Source organism: Nipponia nippon, unplaced genomic scaffold (assembly GCF_047370975.1).
Source record: "Nipponia nippon isolate SJK-2023a ecotype South Korea unplaced genomic scaffold, ASM4737097v1 scaffold_15, whole genome shotgun sequence".
In the NCBI taxonomy this organism is placed as follows: Eukaryota; Metazoa; Chordata; class Aves; order Pelecaniformes; family Threskiornithidae; genus Nipponia; species Nipponia nippon.
The window spans coordinates 8,766,875-8,785,000 of NW_028262331.1; the positions used below are offsets into that span (position 1 = coordinate 8,766,875).

An 18,126-nucleotide genomic window follows, 5' to 3' on the forward strand; every position below is an offset into this window, starting at 1 on the left:
AATCCTTTCTTTCATAATTTGTATATTTAGAAAAATTTGAATTTAGCAAATGCTTTCTAGAAGCATTGGGAATGAAACTGATTACAGATCACGACAGCTCCACTGATTACTTCAGATAATATTGAAGGTATTCAAAGTGTTTTCTAAAACATCAGCTTCAGTCCAATTCCACACAAGGGGAGTTTTGTTTACTCCTCTTTTTTTTTTTTTTTTTTTTTTTTTTTTTTTTTAATATCAGCACATAGAGGAGATCAGCTTCTTTAAGGCACTGATTCTCAGCTTGGATTTCAAACCAGCTTTAGCACAATGTGCCAGAAATTTCCACAAGCGCTGAGAGAATTAACTGATGGGATCTTTGAAGCCTCTCTATCCCAGATTAACTAATGAAAAATCTGTGAAATCACGGTTCAATCTTCTTTTTTTTTATGGCTAGATGTGTTTGCAGTGGTTGGGATGACAAGATGCTCCCAAGCCATCTGGCTCCTCACACAGGATTTGAATCAGAAAATTAATAGTAACACCATTGGTGTGCACATATTGCAAGAATCCAGAAATCCAGTCCTGTTACACAACCGAACGCAGAGGTTTTGTAATTCCCTGAACAGGTTACGTAGATTGAAAATGAAAACATTTTCATAAAATAGTATGAGTAATGAGCGAGCAATTTCACTAAACGCTAAACCTCCGGCTGCCCTGCACTCCTCACCCCTCTGCCCCCTCCAAGCGGAGCCACCTCCTCCAGTGCAGGTCACTAATTCACTTCATGGGGAAAAGCCTGACTTTGAACACCCCCCTCAGAATGAAAAGGGAAAAAATATTTTTCTGCTTCCATGTATTATGCAAATATAATAGCTATAAATAATGCAGCTTTGTGCTTTCAATAAGTGCTATCTAGCCTGTATCAGTCTATGAACTAAATTCTTCTTTTAAGACTATCATACTACACACATTTCATGGATGAGCAAAAGATCCATTAGAGAGGCAGACTGCAAGTTTTCTTTACAAATCAAATTCTGAACATCCAGACAACAGGACTGTGGGTATTTAAAGGCGGCTTTAGATAACTTTCTTGAGTGTAATTCAGAAACCCCATGGTTCTATAGGAAAAATAAAAGCTTTTTGGCAGAAGTACTGCTTACTGGAACAGACTTAGGGTTAAAAGAAACTTGTATAAATTATCTATGTTAGATAAATCGTGCATTAAAATGTTACTTTCAAAGATTATTTTAGTTTGGTTCAAGATGAACATCTTACTATATTTTACATAATTCAAAGCTTACTCCCATTAAAATTCATTAGATCTGTGTGTTCAAATCCACTAGGTATCTTTGGAAACACTAAGCTAACGTGTTTAACTGCAACTGTACATTTTCAGCTTCCTTTAAAGCTTTCTAAACAGAGTTTTTGGATGCTGCAGCACAGATTGCCTGGCAGAGGAGACAAAAAGAGCTCTCGGGGAAACACCGTCGTGTCAAACGCATGAAAAAGATGGGAACAGAGGGAATTTCACACAGGTACATTAACTTTCGGAGTGCGCAGTGGTGAAGAGATGTTCAGGAGTGTACATGATTCAAAACACAGTGTAACTTGTAAATACAGGGAACATTAATGGGAACGGTTTTGTCTCTTTTAACAGCGCTGATGGATTTCATTACTGTGCAGTAACAAGTTGAAATAGATAGGTGAAGTCTTGTACTCCTTTTTTTGTTACGAATTTTTAAACCCCTTAAAGGTTTCAGAAAACACAGTATACAAAGTATATAATAAAAAACTACTTTGCCTTTAAAGCATTAAAAGCAAAAGCTTCTATAAAAGTCAAGGAGGTGAAAGATCCTCGGGGAATATTCTTTTCCCTTGAACCCTCCCAGTTGCAGCATGTATGCTCTGAATAAATAAAAGACTAACAAGCCATCCTTTGCAAACACGTTGGCCAAGATATTTTGAGCAGCGAGCAACACTTGCGTGTTTTCTCTCTCACTGCTCATTTGGAAACACCTTCAGGGGAACTGTTTTTAGAGGGCTGCACTTTCTCAAAAGCAGGTCCCTTCGACGTGCCGGGCTGCACACCCAAATGACTCGCCACTTCTGCAAGCCCCGATTTCAGGTTCTTTTGATAGCCTGGGTTTGCACATTCCTGAAAAACCTAACAAAAGAAAAACTTTTGCATGTGAAAGAAAAACTTCACTTTTTTTCTTTTATAAAAAGCCTCCTCTACCTCATCAGTTCCGAGTTCAGGTTTCAGTCACTGCCGCTGCTGATCTTTTTTTATTTTGTAACGTGTTGGATTGGTCCGACTCTGCTCCTGCTGAACCCAATGGAAAACTCCCACTGCTTCCAAGCAGACGGGAATTAAGCCCTAAATGAAGAGTTTTACTTTGGTGCAAAGACCAGGAAGCCCGTAAGAACAGATAGACATAGATAAAAAATTTAGGAGACTTAATTCCCCCCTAGAAAACCCCAAATTAAAACCCTAGAAAATATCTTACAGCCAAATAACTTGAGATACAAAAGTTTTACTAAGTTCAGTAGGTGCCAAGGCCCCAGTATGTACAGGGCTGCGCTATTTGCTGCTAAACTTAGGTTAATAGCCGATGACCCTTTCCATTCTTAACCTCGAGCGCTGACCTCCTGACCTACCCCCAGTGATGGTGTTTATAAGCATGTTGCCACTGGTGTAAATAAAAAAGGAACACAATGTGCTGAAATTGTTACTGGTGATGACAACTGACACGCATTTTACACTGCCAGTGGGCAAAACCATCAATAAATAATTCCAAATCTGTTGTTAATGTGTTTAGAGCTTCTTGCAAGGATCATGTCATTTTTGCTCTTTTTCCTCTTTTCCTCTACATGTGTCTTTGTGGGAGGAACAAAAAGCTTCCAATAAGGAAGCCAGCCAAAAATAAGGCAGCCTATGGATAAGATTTACCATCAGCATTAGCCAACAGCTGGAATTTCTACCTTTCAAGGTAGTCCTTCAGCTATCAAAAACAGCATGAAAATACACTGCACTGTAGATCAAGCAAAATGGTATACTTCCCAAAGCCTTCAGAGTAAAAGGCATGTGGCTCATGACGAAAATACGGGCTTTGAAAGACCCTGTCTAGGGGGTAAAACTCTTGTGAAAACTCTCGTTCTCCACACAGCCCACAAGAAGCTAACCAAAGCAAATGTTTTAATTAATTAACATTTTTAAAAACCCTGCAGATATGCTTCGCGTAAAAATAAGACAAAAGGACAGACCCTAACTCTCACCCATCTCTTTTTTTTTTTTTTAACGGTCTTGTTTTGTTTTTAATTAAATAATTTGTTCCTAAGTTTTTTTATTGTAAATTCAATTTTAATCCAGATCAGAATCATAAAGTGATAGTTAAAGTTTTCAAAATATATAATCATGTTTTTACATAAATTCAAACACACTGCAACACAGGATCCTGTGTGAAATTCCCGTCTTTTACTGAAGATATCGCGACCGCACATTTATTTTTATTAATTTGCATAAATGACTTCCAATTAAAAATTACGTAGAGTATAAACGTTCCCACGACTCCTTTCGGAAGGAGCTCCGAGGACGTTAGGAGAGCCCGGTGACAACGCGCGTTAGCTGTCACCGCCGGGCCCAAAGCGCGGTGCCTGTTGCACACCTAACGCGCTCCAGGAACAGACCCCTCACATCACCGATCCCCCACTTGCTCTCTGTCAATGGCTCAAATAAAAACAGAGAGACAAAACAATGGGGAAACCACCAACCAAAACTTTCAGACAGCTTTAAACATTTCTGAGTTGATACAGTCTATTCTGTTCATCTAATCATCTAAACCAACTTGTTAAGAGGCTGTATGAAATACTGCTGCAAAGGCCAGCTCCATGAACAGCGCAAAAAAACCAAACCCACACCACAGAAAACAGCGGATTCCTGACACCCGACGGATCAGGAAATGCAGAAAGGAGTAATATCAATATGTAAGTACTTCTCAAAGTCCTGCTTTATCAGCTATATTCGGGGCCAGGTGCTTAGTTGATTCAACCAATGTGCAGAATCTTCCATTTGAATTGAGAACAGCAAAATATTTTCTTTGGTTTTTGCTGCTGCTACAGTTGAATGAGACAAAAGGTACATGAGCATGTTTTCAAAATGAACAAGTTATAAAAATGATTATAGTAGATGTAACAGCCTATAAAATACGATCAAATAATAGTCATCTATCTTTCTCAAAAAGAAAAATTAGATTATGTGTAATTGTAAAATCTAATTTACATTCTCCTATTTCCAATTTAAATTTCCACTTTTATGAAACATTCTCTGCTTCAAAGTTGTGCATGTGTAAAAGATGCTTTGACATGCTTCTAATTGATTCGTTTTACACTATCAAAAGGATAACAGTGATTTGCAAAAGATTTTTTCTCTGTCTTGCACACATCTCTCATTTGCCCATCTTAATTCAATTAAAGGAAGTAAGGACGGTTTGACCGATGAATGAACCATATTTTAACTGAGGACATTTCTATGTAAACTGGAATATGCCAACCGCTAATTCTCAGCCAGTTACTTCCGATCTGCAACTTTTATTTTGAAAGGTCACGGCATGGTCACCGAAAAGACAGAGGATATTAAATGCTGGCAAGCATTTTATAATAGCGCAAAACTACAGGCTGATATCAAAAGCAAAAGATTTTAAACTCAAATGCAATTTATATGCAAACATTCCGTATTTATTCCTAGCTATCAGTGTAGCTGGAAGTTAAAACTTTAAAGCATCCCCTCTCCCTACTCAGTGCATTGTATGTCTATTCCTTGGAAGGACAGTAAACAAAATACAATTTTTTCTATTTCCTATAGGCCTTATATTATATTGCTGGTTTATATATATATTATATTGGTGGTTATATATTATTTATAATATATAAATATTTATGTATTTATTAAATTTAATATAAAATATATTAAAATATAAATTTATAAATTTAATTTATATATATAAATTATATTTATATATATAATAATATATATATAATTTATATATATGTTATATTGGTGGTTATATATTATAACTGGAACACCCAGGACACTAAAAATATCACTTCTGAGCATCTTGGTGGGTCGTTAAGGAAACATGTATAGAAACACGGAGCCCGTCTACCAAAATTCATTTGTACAATGACAAGGCGCGTAGTATGTGGTGTGCTCTGCGTGCGACAGGCGTGTATCTGCATATATCCATATTAACCTGTACACACAATTTCTGCTATGAAGAGTAGTACATCCCTCACACTTGAGTTGCAGTCTCTACACTGACCTGGAATACCCTGGAATATCGGTATATATTTAAATCCAGTAAAGATGTTAAAAGTGGAACAGAAAGCAAGAATCTTCAGCTTCGATGCTTAATTTAAACACGCTCTATTACATTCCAAGGATCTAAAGGAGGTGGTGTCAACCACCTTGTACACATCAAGGAAGTTGTGAAGATAATGAGGGTATGTGTTTCTATGTCAACTAGAAAAGGTCTCCATCCTCATCCTCTCCCCAGACATGGGCACTTTGCTGCTCCTGCACTGCAAGGCCAGGGGAGAAAAATTCCTTCAGGTTCAAGAAGAACAAAGCAGATTTGATTAGTCTCATCCAAACGAGCAGGAGCAGCACAATACAGGGGTGGGTTCAGCGGTGGGGAGCGCTGGGTAACATCAACGCTTTCTATAAAGTATTATTAGCCAAAGACAATATTTTGAGGAGAAATATGTATTAATATATTTGCAGGATTGTACCCTGAGCACCTTTTGACACTGCTCTTAACCTCATTGCTTAACAAGATAGGTGCTACAGTCACCAACAGAGGAGAGAACATTACAATAAGGATCTTTTTTTAAGGAAATACGTGCTGACAGCTTGCTGAAATGAGGATAAACACATGCCTACCATTTCAAAACAGCAGCAAAGGCTGAACTTTTATTAAATAAACATGGCAAACGCTAGCTAAAGCCCACAGGCAAGATGTTCTGTCACCAGAGAGGTGAGGATGATGAGGTGTGTCCTTGACCAACTAGTTGGGAAGTCCCTCCTGAATCAAACAGTGTCAGGGAGTACCTGAGGGGTTTAAGTCTGAATTTCCACTGAAGAACAAAGCATGGTGGGACATGTCCACACCGATGACAGAGCCAAATTACAGATCAATAAGGAGAACTAAATGTGCTTTCTCTCAGTATCAAGGTGGCCACTGATGCCTTCAAGCTCACTGAAGATCCCCAACAGCTAAGTCCTGCTACCAGACCCTCCTGACAACAGACTACCAACCTGAACAGCTTCACTTCAAAAATGCAAATTAAAGTTTACATAATTTGCTTTTGTTTTGTAAGCCAGTAAGTTGCCAGAAGACCTTCAGCTGAACTGGTGCACACTGGCAAGTCAGAAGCCATTTCTAACCAGCCACCAGAGAAACACAGAAAATACCAAGTGGAAGAGGCACATTACCACTCCGCTTCTGCTTTTCAGATACAAGAGAGGAATAAGAGACACACGGCTTTCCCCTACAACAGACCTCAGCCAAGAGTCGTTTGGGATTGGGTGTTTTTTGTTTTTTAGAGCAGTGGTGTAAGTTACTTGTCCCTTTAACAAATACCTAGGTTAAAAGTGAACGCAATAAATTTTAATTAGGATGGCATCTATACTTTTTCACAAATTAGTTGCTGAAAATACAAAACCCCTGATAGATTTTAGATCTCAGATTTTCGCAACCAGGTACAATTTGAGTCACTTCTGAAAACCTCCCAGTTGCACCTCGTAGCACAGACCACCATCTCTCATCCGAGCCATGCTCAGGTCCAGCCCCGACCTCTGCCTCTTCACTGCCCGCGCTGTCCTGCTCCCTGGCCAGGGGTCACTCTCGGTGTAGCGATGGTCGTTCAAAGCTGGATACACCACACCTACAACGTCACGCTACAAAGAGGGTCTTCTCCTGCCAAACAACTCAGCCACAGACTCCTGGTTAAGTTTTGGCACGATGCCTAACTGCACCATTTCTTCTGAAACAGAAAGCGTTAATGGTACGAAGTGCCAAGGCTGTTTTCCAGAAGCAGGCAATGACAACACAGGGGACAGAAGCAAATTGGTTTTGTGAATGTTAGCGTAAAAACACGCTAAGAGTCGGCCAGCAGAACAATCACTACTTTAAACTGTAACGGGACCTTACATGAATTAAAACGGCCAAACTCTGACCGCTCTTGCTGAGAATCAGCAGAGCCCTTGACCAAACCTACTGAACGGCACCACCGTAAGTGAAAAGCTAAAACGACTCCTCCCCGCTACTTGCGGAGCGAGAATTACTCCTTACGAGTAAGGTAGGCAGAAGGCGGCTATTCGTTTTGGCTAGCGTTATAAATAACGAACATCCAGCTTGTACAATGGGTAAGACTTATTCCCAGTTGTGAGTCTTTCCTGGAGCGAGAGCAAACGCCACTAAATATTCCTGTCTGCCTCCGTGTGCACAAAGAGCCTGGAGCACATAAATCTGTAGTAATATTGCTCTTAGAAAGACCAAGACGTACACAGCAATGCCCATACGCTGCGCATAGGATGTAAAGAAAATAACGCTCTTCTGGAGCAAGCGCTGTAAGTCATTTTGGGGAAGCCCCTGTGGCGTGGGTGGCAGCGCGTCCAAAGCCCGGTAACAGCACGGTGGAAGGTAACGTGTACGGGAGCGGAGGGGACTGCCACCGCGAGCTCCTCCGGTGCTGCCCGGCCATGCTGCTGTGTTAATGACCTCGCAGCAGTAGACAGATCCAGTCCTTCTGCTTTTCTTTCTCACTGAATGATTTCCCTAAAGCCAAAGCTGGGCAAAATGCCACTAATGCTGCCGTAAAACTCCCGCTGTGTTAGGAGGGAGGCAGGCGACTGAGGGTTAGGAGGTAATCAAGCTTACAGATTAAGGCTCGCTAAAGCTACAAGATCAGCACAGCTCGGGGTGTTTATTAACTCTTTGAAAACCAAGATGTATGATTTCGTATCACATTAACATAAAGGACATTTTCTAACAAGACCTGACAGCTGAACTGTTTTGCAAGATTAATTCTAATTTGTGCAAAGCTAGGAGTACAGAAGAAACACTCTTTAAACCTATTTGGATCAATTTCATTATAAAATGTGCTTCAAACTATGAGACCGCACGAGCAAAAAACTCCCGAGAATTACAGAGAAGTAAGATTTGCTAATTCTTCTTCCATTCAGAAACATTGCTTTTTAAATTAAACAAAGTAACCTGAAAGTCAATGAGTTAAACGTACTTCTGCCCCCTTGGTGCATTAAAGCTGTGACCTGGGAACTACTCTTTTTTAGCAGTGCAGAATGGGTTAATTTCTGAATATAAAATGAGGTTGCCGCAATCTGGGTGTTTTTTGTTTTGTTTTGTTTGTAACACAAAGCAAAATATACTCTACAGATGCTTGATTAAAATGCAACAGCTGTTTATGGCGGTGCATTTTCCGCTAATTTACTAGGGCAGATTTTTCAAGGAGCCTTGTTTTATTGCATCTTCATTTACATAAACATTCATATACCAGAGCTGTCTGCCACTTGTCCCTGGCTTGGCTAATATTTAAGTTTTAAATTCAAATTCAACTAAGCCATCCACTCCCATAAAGGAAAAAGAGTTTTGAGAGTAAGGCGTTACACCTCTGTCCCACGATCTAACCTGCACTTTGTACGTATTTAACTTCTCAATCCAAAATATTTCATTTTTTGGCATCGTACGCAACTAGTATTTAATCTGCTCTTCACATCTGTCTGGGTAGGCCTGGTGCCTTTTTTTTTTTTATATTATTATTTCCCTTTTGTTTATTTGATCTATTACATTCCTTAAGCTTGATGACTAATCCAAATTATTAACAAATACAAAAGGGTTTATGTAAATTATTATGATGAACAAAAACAAATCACAACTATAACATTGTTAAGTGAATTAGACAACAATGGCTACAGCTTCCCTATCATAGATTCAGGCGGATGAATTTGAACTTTATTGACAGTAGCAGCAGAAAGCCTTAATCACTAAGCACCAGTACAGTCTGGTTGTCATAGGGTAATGACCCACCTATATATTCATAAGAAGGGTCTCATTCATCATAATTCATATTAAAAAAACCTCTTGCAAAACTAATGGAGGGAATGTGTGAAAAGTGATTGGATGGGTAAAACTGTATGGGGCTGGAAAGGCCTTAATTGATTTTATTGTGCTGTGTCTAAGCCTCCTTGCACAGTACATCAGATCTGTATCTAACTGCATTTCAATTGATTTTCACTGATAGGCTTCTTTCTTATGTCTAGGGCTTAAGTACTAAACTAATAAAAGGATAAAAGACTTTGTAATACAGATTTTGAAAATAATGTGCACACATGATTTCTATGGAAGAAAATTATGATATGTGTTTGTCCTACCAAAGTGACTACAACCAAATGTAATATAAAAAAATGCAACTAATGTCAAGAAGATTATGGGGGGGGGGGAGGGAAAAGAAAAAGAAAATAAGGAAAAAATGTCCCTTGGCTAAAATCAGCTTGATTGTAAGCAGACTTGACTTCAATGGAGTTGTACCTGCTCACATTAGGGGTGATTTTGACCGATATCTCAAACTTGATTGAAAGAGATTATAATTCATTTCAGATGTGGCTTAGTTCTTCAAAATTTAAAATAGTGAATCAAACATATTCTGATAAAAGTACCTAACATACATATCCTGAAAAATTATCTAACACAAAATGAACGTCTTTTTCACTGTTTTTGCATTATCATATTCTTGGACCTTTAAAATACATTAATTTTTCAAGCGTCTAACCTGTGGCAGTAACATTATGACAGACACAAAACTCCCCTTAATGCAACTGAGCCTTTATAGCACAGTTCAGATAACAGCTTGTTCAAGCTCTGGAACGTTGCTGAATTGGGCTTCGTAGCAAATGGCCATGATGAAGCTGAAAAAGGTGCTTATTGCAGATAAAAAGCGATAGCGCAGTTCGAATAACTGATTAGAAAAGCAACAGGTTCACCTAAAGGGAACACACATTAAATGCAAATACCCAAATACAGGGGAAAAATCTACAATTTGGGAAGTGAGAACATCTTCAAAAAGACAGTTTTCCCATTTTTTATTCTACATACCCCGCCATCATTTGCTAATACTATTGCAAACTACACTATCTGCTAGTCAGATGGTTTGTAACATCTGCATAACAAATGATAATGTATAATAGTTGTTCTGGTTTTGTGTTCCTTTACGAGGCTTGGTGTTGATAATCTCCAAAGCACACCCATGATTCTTTAAATTAAACATAAGAATCTTGTCTCACAGTACAGCTAGGTTATCCATGTGTAAGAGCCCAAGCCAAGTAATTACACATCCGCTCAAAGGATTAGACACATAAGATTTCTTTAAATTTTTAATAAAACTGCACAGCTGTTGTAGGGAAAAAACTCTTTTGTTCTAGATTTTTTAAAACCATTAAGCTCAAAGTGATTCACAGTTATGCTTCAAGAAAAGTACTTAAAAAGTATTTCTGTTAGGCACGTTTTTTTACTAGATTTAACATGACTTTAACCTCATGGCAACAGATTTGAGTCAGGAATAACCTAAAGGAAAAGTTTTTGTTCAAGTTTTAAAGAACATTGCTCTGCTTTTACCAGAACACCTGCAAATACATTTTACTTAACAATATAACCACTTAAAGCACACATTAGCCGGTGCATATAAAACCGTGTTACATTCGGTTTCATGAAGTTAGCCTGTGGTACAAGCGGAAAGCCAGCGTTTGAACAGCATCGCACGACGGGACACGACAGACACGGCCTCCCTGACAGCCTTTGCTGCCCTGCAAAATGGGTTTAATTGCCTCGGGACAAGTGCAATAACTGCGGCTTGGGAAATGGGCACTGAATTGCCCAAATGCTGCAGCAACAAGCAAGTGGATTTTGCCCCAGAAGCTTTTCCAGTGCGGACGGTTCCATCAAGACAGAGGTGCAGGTGAGGTGTGCCTCAGCTGCTGTGAAACCTCAGATTGCTGGAAGTTCATCAGACCAGCGCACGACCAACACCTCACCACGAATGAGAAGCGGCAGCGTTAGCTGAAATGCATACCAGCAAGATGAAAGCAGCAGATGTGCGTTCTTCAAAAGATCAACGAGTAGCTGGAATGAAATCAGGACCTGGCACTGGTGACGTAGGCAGGGATAAGGAGAGCGACACCAAAGGGGTGACAGCATCCAAACAAGCTCTAGCAAAATCAGGATGAACTGGAGAGGACCAACGGACCATGCTGGCTGAACGTGACAAAGAACAAGTCCTTTATATGGCCTTCAAATGTCGTGCTTTCAGAGCCTTTAAGGAAAGAGAAGGAACAAACCTGGACAACGATGCCAATAATGAGGATGGACCGGTCAGAAGAGAAGGAAGTTCCTGAGGACTATAACCAACAAAGGCAGAAGATGTATTAGCAGAAAGTGCAAGGTCAGGAATGCAGAAGTCTGAGTGCCCGTCAGTTAGAAAGGCTGGGGGAAAAGCCCAGGTCTTTCAGTTGCAGGATGGTGACGGGCTAGCTGTCCGGCATGGCCACGCTCCAGCACATATCATAGAAAACAGAAATATGTTGTTCAGCACAGTGGTGAGATGTCATCTCAAACATGCGTACCAATACCCATGTTCAAGCTGAAAACTTGAAAGAGATACAAAGCAGTCTGATGAGGGGAACAGAAACCCTGGCTCAGATAAGGGAGTGAAAGCAGCAGGGCTTTTTCCCATTTCAGCTGTAAGCCAGGACAAGTGTATGACCACTCTCCACAAACACTCCAGGGACATAAGCGCCAGGGAAGGAAAAACTATTTAAGCTAAAGGACAGCATCAGCACAAAACCAGGTGTACCTTAAAAGATTTCGAATCATCAAAGAAGCAGAAAGTACGGGGGCAGCGCTCTGGCGTGAAGACGGAGGGATGCGGGATGTGCCGGCCTGGGGGCCGGGGTGCTGGCTGGGCTAGAGCGAGCCTCATCACCCGGGTCCATCCTTCCAGCCCCGTTTTCTAATTCAAAGATTTTACAGGACTTTGGCTTTGTACCTTGGTGTAAATTTACTACTATAAAGCTGTTGCAATAATATGCAATATTACTAAACAACCAATACGTAGGATTTACAAGATAAACGATGGTATGCGGGTATACGTATGATGAAACTAAATCTCTAAAGATTTTAATGAACTGCAGCTGACCTTGATCAGTGATTCAAAGCCCAGAGCAGCTTCTACTCTCTCACACATTACTAACCTTTGCTACAACATTTATCAATTTACCTTCTTGATCTCTCAAGCAGGTCATGTTTTCTAATCAGCCACTAGCTCAAAGACCTACATCCCAATTAAATTACTGAATGAAGACATGCTGGAATGTAGGCTTCTTTTAAAAGAATTAGCACAAAATACACTTAAATACTGGATTTGCCGTGTCTGAACTGATTTTTTAAACATTTCTATATACTATGCAAGTTACAGAAACATATCCTACTCAGAAGAACTGTTAATGTCATCCCTGAAACATACTGTTTCCTTGGATGCTTTCTATTTTTGCTTCCCCAAGTGTTCTGTGCATAAACACTGACCTGAGCTTTAAATCATCTATGCTGAGCCATGAGCTCTTCAGACATTGGCTTGTCTGAAATCTTAGGGTACAAAAAACTACACAGGTGTTTATTATTAAGCGTAAGAGTAGCTTCACAGACTTAGAACTACTTGCACTTAAAGTTAGAAGCTTATTAAAACATCCACAAGACCCGAGTCTAATTTTTTTCCTCTTTCAATGCAGCATATATATTGAAGTTGCTGTAGAAAAAGTGCTAAACGTACAGCTGTAGGGCTCCTCGCAGCCCCCCAGGGCAGCGGGTCTGACGTCAGGCTCCAGAGAGCCCGCTTCCCGAGGGGCCCCGGCGGAGCAAGCTTTGGGCTGAAGGATTTGTGTTGGTGGCAGCAGCCGCCCGCTCTCAGCTGCTGGGTCAGCGGCAGGCGGGCAGTCCTGCCACAGCAGGGGCGACAGCGACCCCCAACATTTCAGCCAGACTATGGGCCACTCCTGGCTTTGGTCTAAAAAGCAGGTTGTGCAAAAATTGCTTTCTGCTGCCTCCTCCTCTGCAGGCCAGGTGCGGCGTGCTGACAGACGCCGCCTGACGTGCGGTAGCTCATCCGCGCTGCACGGGAGCTGCGATGCTTCCTGGATTTGACGCACATGTTGAGAACGACTGTACCCAGCATCTGCAACACCACAGTCACGGGGGGGGGAATGGTAATGCGTAGTACTGAGCCTCACAGCAGCCGAGCTGGATTGCTAAATGTCATAAACATCATACGCGTTGCTGTTATTTTTAACAGAGCATTGCTGCAAACACAGGTAAGGAATCCCCTGACATTTATATTTCTTTCCCTGTTGCTATTTTTTGCTGCTTTCAGAATTAGCAATCAGTAATGACAAACACTGGCAAACCCCAAATACCCAACACTTCCCACAACATCACAATCAAGTCATATTTGCAGTTGCTAAGACAGAGATGAGGGACATTGAGAGCATCAAAGAAGCACCAGTTTCAGACAAAATTCAGATTTCAAAGGGGCTTCCTCTGATTCTGAAAAGCAACTTGCTTGTACTTACAGTCTTAGCTTACAAATGTCAGCACACACTTGTTTCTACCAGACTCAAGTCTTCCACAATCCCCTCCCTTTATCCAACATTTCACAGTAAATTCAGACTCGGTCAATAAGCCATACAAGAAATGTGAAGCCACTTTTGCATTTTATGTAACATGAAGAGTTTGGATTATTTTACTTTTCGTGAAGGTGGAGGAGATGCCAATTCTGCAGGTACAGTCTAGTAAGAACAGCTTTGGTACTGCTGAATTCAACTCGTCTCTACTGTAAATTTGCCTTATAGCTCTAATGCCAGTCTGTGCAGCACCTAGATCTAACACCACCACCGCCGCCTTTCCTGACTGCTAGTATTTTTATAATAAATATTTAGGATGAAATTGTTTCAAATGCAAAACACACAAAAGGAGTAAAATATGCTCAATTCTGATAGCAAGAGAAGCTGTGCATACACTAAAGCTAGCACAGGTAATTGATATCCTTGCTTAATCACAAGGTTATCCTAACCCCAGTACAGCATCCCGTCTACCAAGCACCGCGTACACAGAATGCACCACCACGGCTTCCTCCTGTGACCCACCGTGTGACGCTGGTACCGCTGGTATTTACTAGAGCAGGGGGGCTCAACCCCAGCAGAGGCAGGGACAGGTGCCCGCACACCCACAGGCTTACGCGGATAAGAGATGTCTGTAAGGTGGAGGGATCCGAGATGTGACAAAGGATGAGAACTCCTGAATCAAGGACCTCCAGCCAGGTGAGCAGGTATCAGCTAGTTCAAAAAGAGATGATGTATTCAGAGTAAAAATAACAAACTGGTCAAATGCTATATTAATTTTCTATTTCTGTTTTCTTTCTAAATGCTCATACTTCAGTTATATGATGAGTTAAATTTATATGTATAAAATACTTATGTTTAAAAACAAGGGAGTGTTGAACCCCAATACTTTGGGGATTAAATCTGCTGACATTTCTGGCCCCTTGTCCATCCCACTGCACATCTCTGTACCATTCTGTGTATACCAGTAAAACTGCCTGCATCTTTTGGGTTTTTTTTCCGAGCAATAGTCACAGCAAAGATGATTTCCCTACATTAATGCAAGGGCTCTGCCAAGGGTAACCAGTTCAGGACCTTTTCGTTTAAGCAGTACTTCAGCATACATAAGCCTCGTAGGTATAGTATTTTGACAACTACTCTCACTGGAAAATAAAAACATGCTGCAAAAACAGATCCATGATACGTACAAGAAAATACTACTTGGTCCAAGTTTAATTTATTTGTTGACAGAGAAGATCTACTGTGCTTAATGCAAAGTTCAATAGAAATACATGTAATACAGATATCTAGAATCATAACTGCAATAAAATAAGCTCTGCATTTATCTGGCTGTTAAATGCAATTCAAAATTTATTGGTAAAAAGGAATCAAATTTGGTTATGGCATAAAATATATTTCTTGCCTTACAAGACCAACCTAAGCGAGTTCCATTCATCACGACAAATCAGTGCTGTTAATCTCTGCCCAGTGACTTTGTTTACAAGCGGCGCGCAGCGGCACACGGCAGCAGAGGCCAGGGAAACGGGCCGCGCTCGCTGCCTTGCAACAAACCCAGAAAAGAAAGAGCAGCAGCTACAAATATCATTGCCCACAGCAAACGTCAGCCCTCCAGATGGCTTGCTTTGCCGTTGTTTTCGGTTATTATTTTTTAAATAAAGACATCAGCTGATGTTCGAGCCCTGAGTGGATACTCTCAGGTTCACTATTAAGGTATCTTTTATGCTGATCCTCTAAGCTAATACATGGAGACCCAGACAGTCACTCCACAACTACTTTTTATATAGGGATTTTAAATGGTGACAATAATAATTCACAGTGAATGTTTATGACAAAAAGAAAAAAAAAATGTTTCATCAGTTCCTCTAGATGCTATTTCAGTAAGTTCTTCTCAAGAAAGATATACACTAAAGCACACTGAACACTTTTACCTATTGCACGTATCTTCCCCAATTAAAAATTCACGAGAACAAGAGGATTTCCTTGGTGAGAGATCCAAGATGTTTCTTTTTGCCTTTAGCCTACTATGCTGGCTACTGAAAATATAGTATACTAAAAATGAAATAACTTTCCCATTTTAATGTGGTTATAAGCTTCCTGCTAGGCTGTGACCTAATTGAGACTTTTGATCTTCGCTTTTTCAAAACATGTTATTCTTCAGAGTCTGTAAAACGTTTTAACTGCAGATCTCCTGCAATCATTATTGAAAGCTACAGGGAATAAAATAATAAAGAAAGAGGGGAAAAAACTCAGTTTATCAAAGTCAATGGAAATACAAGGTATTAATTATGCTAAATGAAGAAATATGGGCATTTGGTTACTTTTGTGGGTCAGAAATATTTTAATCTGGCGCTGCCAGCCAGCTGCCTCTCCCTGACCTGCGTGCATCTCTATCAGCTGCCGGATCACATCAAAGCAAGAGTGAGTGAGGAAAGCAGCGACCAGCGCAGGGGCCCCGCTGCGGTACCAAGGTCACAGATTTGACTGAAACCACCACATTGTTATCAATTACCATCGCTGATAAGGACACGACCTTTTTTGAGGCACATAAATGGGGGGATATTCACGCGGCTGCTTTCCCCAAAACCGCGCTTGGCTCACTTTATGGGCCGATAGGGAGAATAAAACTGCACAGCAAATTTTAATTCTCAAATGGGCATAGAGTTAAAAATATGACCCAGCCCACTGCTGATAAGATCCACTCAGCTCACCCGAACGCAGTTCCCTTGATTCGGTTAACCGAGCCAAATACACGACAGAGCACAATTAAAGCAGAGGGGAAATTGTATTTCTACCCTACAGACGGCTCTTGTGAAGTTTCATCAAAGCAAACCCAAAAAATGTCTTTATTATAGCGAGACCTACAGCAGAAGCACATGTAACTGAAAATAAGTAGTGTTATACAGTAGTAAGTCACCTAGTAAAATAAAAGTATATTTTCAATAAAGATTAGTTCTGCATTTTATTTCTTAAAATTCTTTGATCAAGTAATTTTGAACTATATAAAACCAGCCAGACCTCCCTAACTTAGCATTCCTTAAGAGATTGTTTTGCTGCACACAAAATGCTACAATTTCATCTAACTGTACTTCAGGTGACGTTCCTCTTGTTATTTCTAAATATATAGCAGTTTTTGCTCACATTTGTTGCAGACATATTAGTCTAGAGAAAAAGAAAGCTCCAGATACAGGCTATTGTATTTCCCAACCAGAATGAAAAATATTTTTATGATAAGCTAACCACATTATTCCAGCATTTTCAGTTTTCTCAAAAGCAGCGCTGAAAAAATTATACAGAAAGGCGAGGTATAACTTACATCCTTACTGATTTAAAATGTCAAATCTAATTAATTCCCATTGCATTTAGAATGCACAAGAAATTAAAACGTTAAGACTGCGAATCATCTTGGCTTTTGCAAGCCAAAAGTTAAACACTAACTAGTTTGCTCTGTATGCCCAAAATATTTACTAGCTCTGACTCAGATTTAAACAGCATAAAATACGATCATTCTGTAGTGCAAAACAGTTCTTACGCATACAAAAGAGGTAATGAGGTGAAACTGGAAGGTACAGAGCTATGTCTTTCCAATCTACCTACAGGTTCGGATTTTACATTTCCCCCCCTAAGGGGGCCAAAAGAGCTGTATATGGTGATATGCAATTAAAGAGCTACGGTTATTTCATGTACTTCTTGAATTTAGTATGAAGTTAAGTGTAGAAAATATAGTCAAGGAGACTGTTTAAAAGCCTGTGGAATGGTTAAGGGAAGAACAGTAGGACGTAGCCCTTAATCCTTTAACAAACTTTACTGTCTGTGCCAAGAGGCAGAGAGAAAAACACATTTTACATTTTATAAATAGTTGTGAACATAAGCTAAAGCATTTTGCCACTTCTGGGAAATCAATAAGCAAAAACAAGCCACTCATTTGCAAATAATTTATGTGGCTTTTTTTGCTAATGCAGGACAATCTCTCTGTGAAAACGAGGGCAATAACTTTATTATGCTCATAAATGCAATGCAAAGCAAACAGAGACTGACGCTACTTCTATATATGCTGAACAAAAGGCACAACTTCGATTAGATACTAACATCAGAGAGGTTGTGGAGCTGCACAACTTGTTTTAGCAAGGCAAAATTACAGAGCATATGTAACCAAAAAAGCCACAATTTTTTAAGATACATTAGATAAGCTGCTATTTGTTGGTGCTTAAAGCTGCAAAACGTAATACAGGAATGGTGTATGAGGTCTGGAGGTCTGTGAAACGCCTCTAGGAGCTGCCTTGCACGCCTGCACGGAAGCAGATCTGCCATACCAAGGCTCTGGATTTCCCTGTGAAAGGAGCGCAGAATTAGGCCAATTATCATGTAGCCTGCCTGATCGCTCTCCTGAATCTGCACACACGAGTGCCACG

At 40.2% G+C, this 18,126-nt stretch overlaps 1 protein-coding gene across 18 annotated transcripts in view; it reads right to left on the reverse strand.

Annotated features, from left to right (window-relative positions):
* Positions 1-18,126, reverse strand: part of BCAS3 (BCAS3 microtubule associated cell migration factor) — a 373,805-nt gene that overhangs the window by 138,544 nt on the left and 217,135 nt on the right. The window contains exon 24 of one of the 18 annotated variants that reach the window (XM_087752418.1): positions 17,936-18,044. The exons of the other annotated variants lie outside the window; for them this stretch is intronic. Coding sequence (XP_087608544.1) covers positions 17,983-18,044 — 62 coding nt within the window. The 3' untranslated portion in view covers positions 17,936-17,982. Of the gene's footprint in view, positions 1-17,935; positions 18,045-18,126 lie in introns of those variants that run through there. 18 annotated transcript variants of the gene reach the window in all.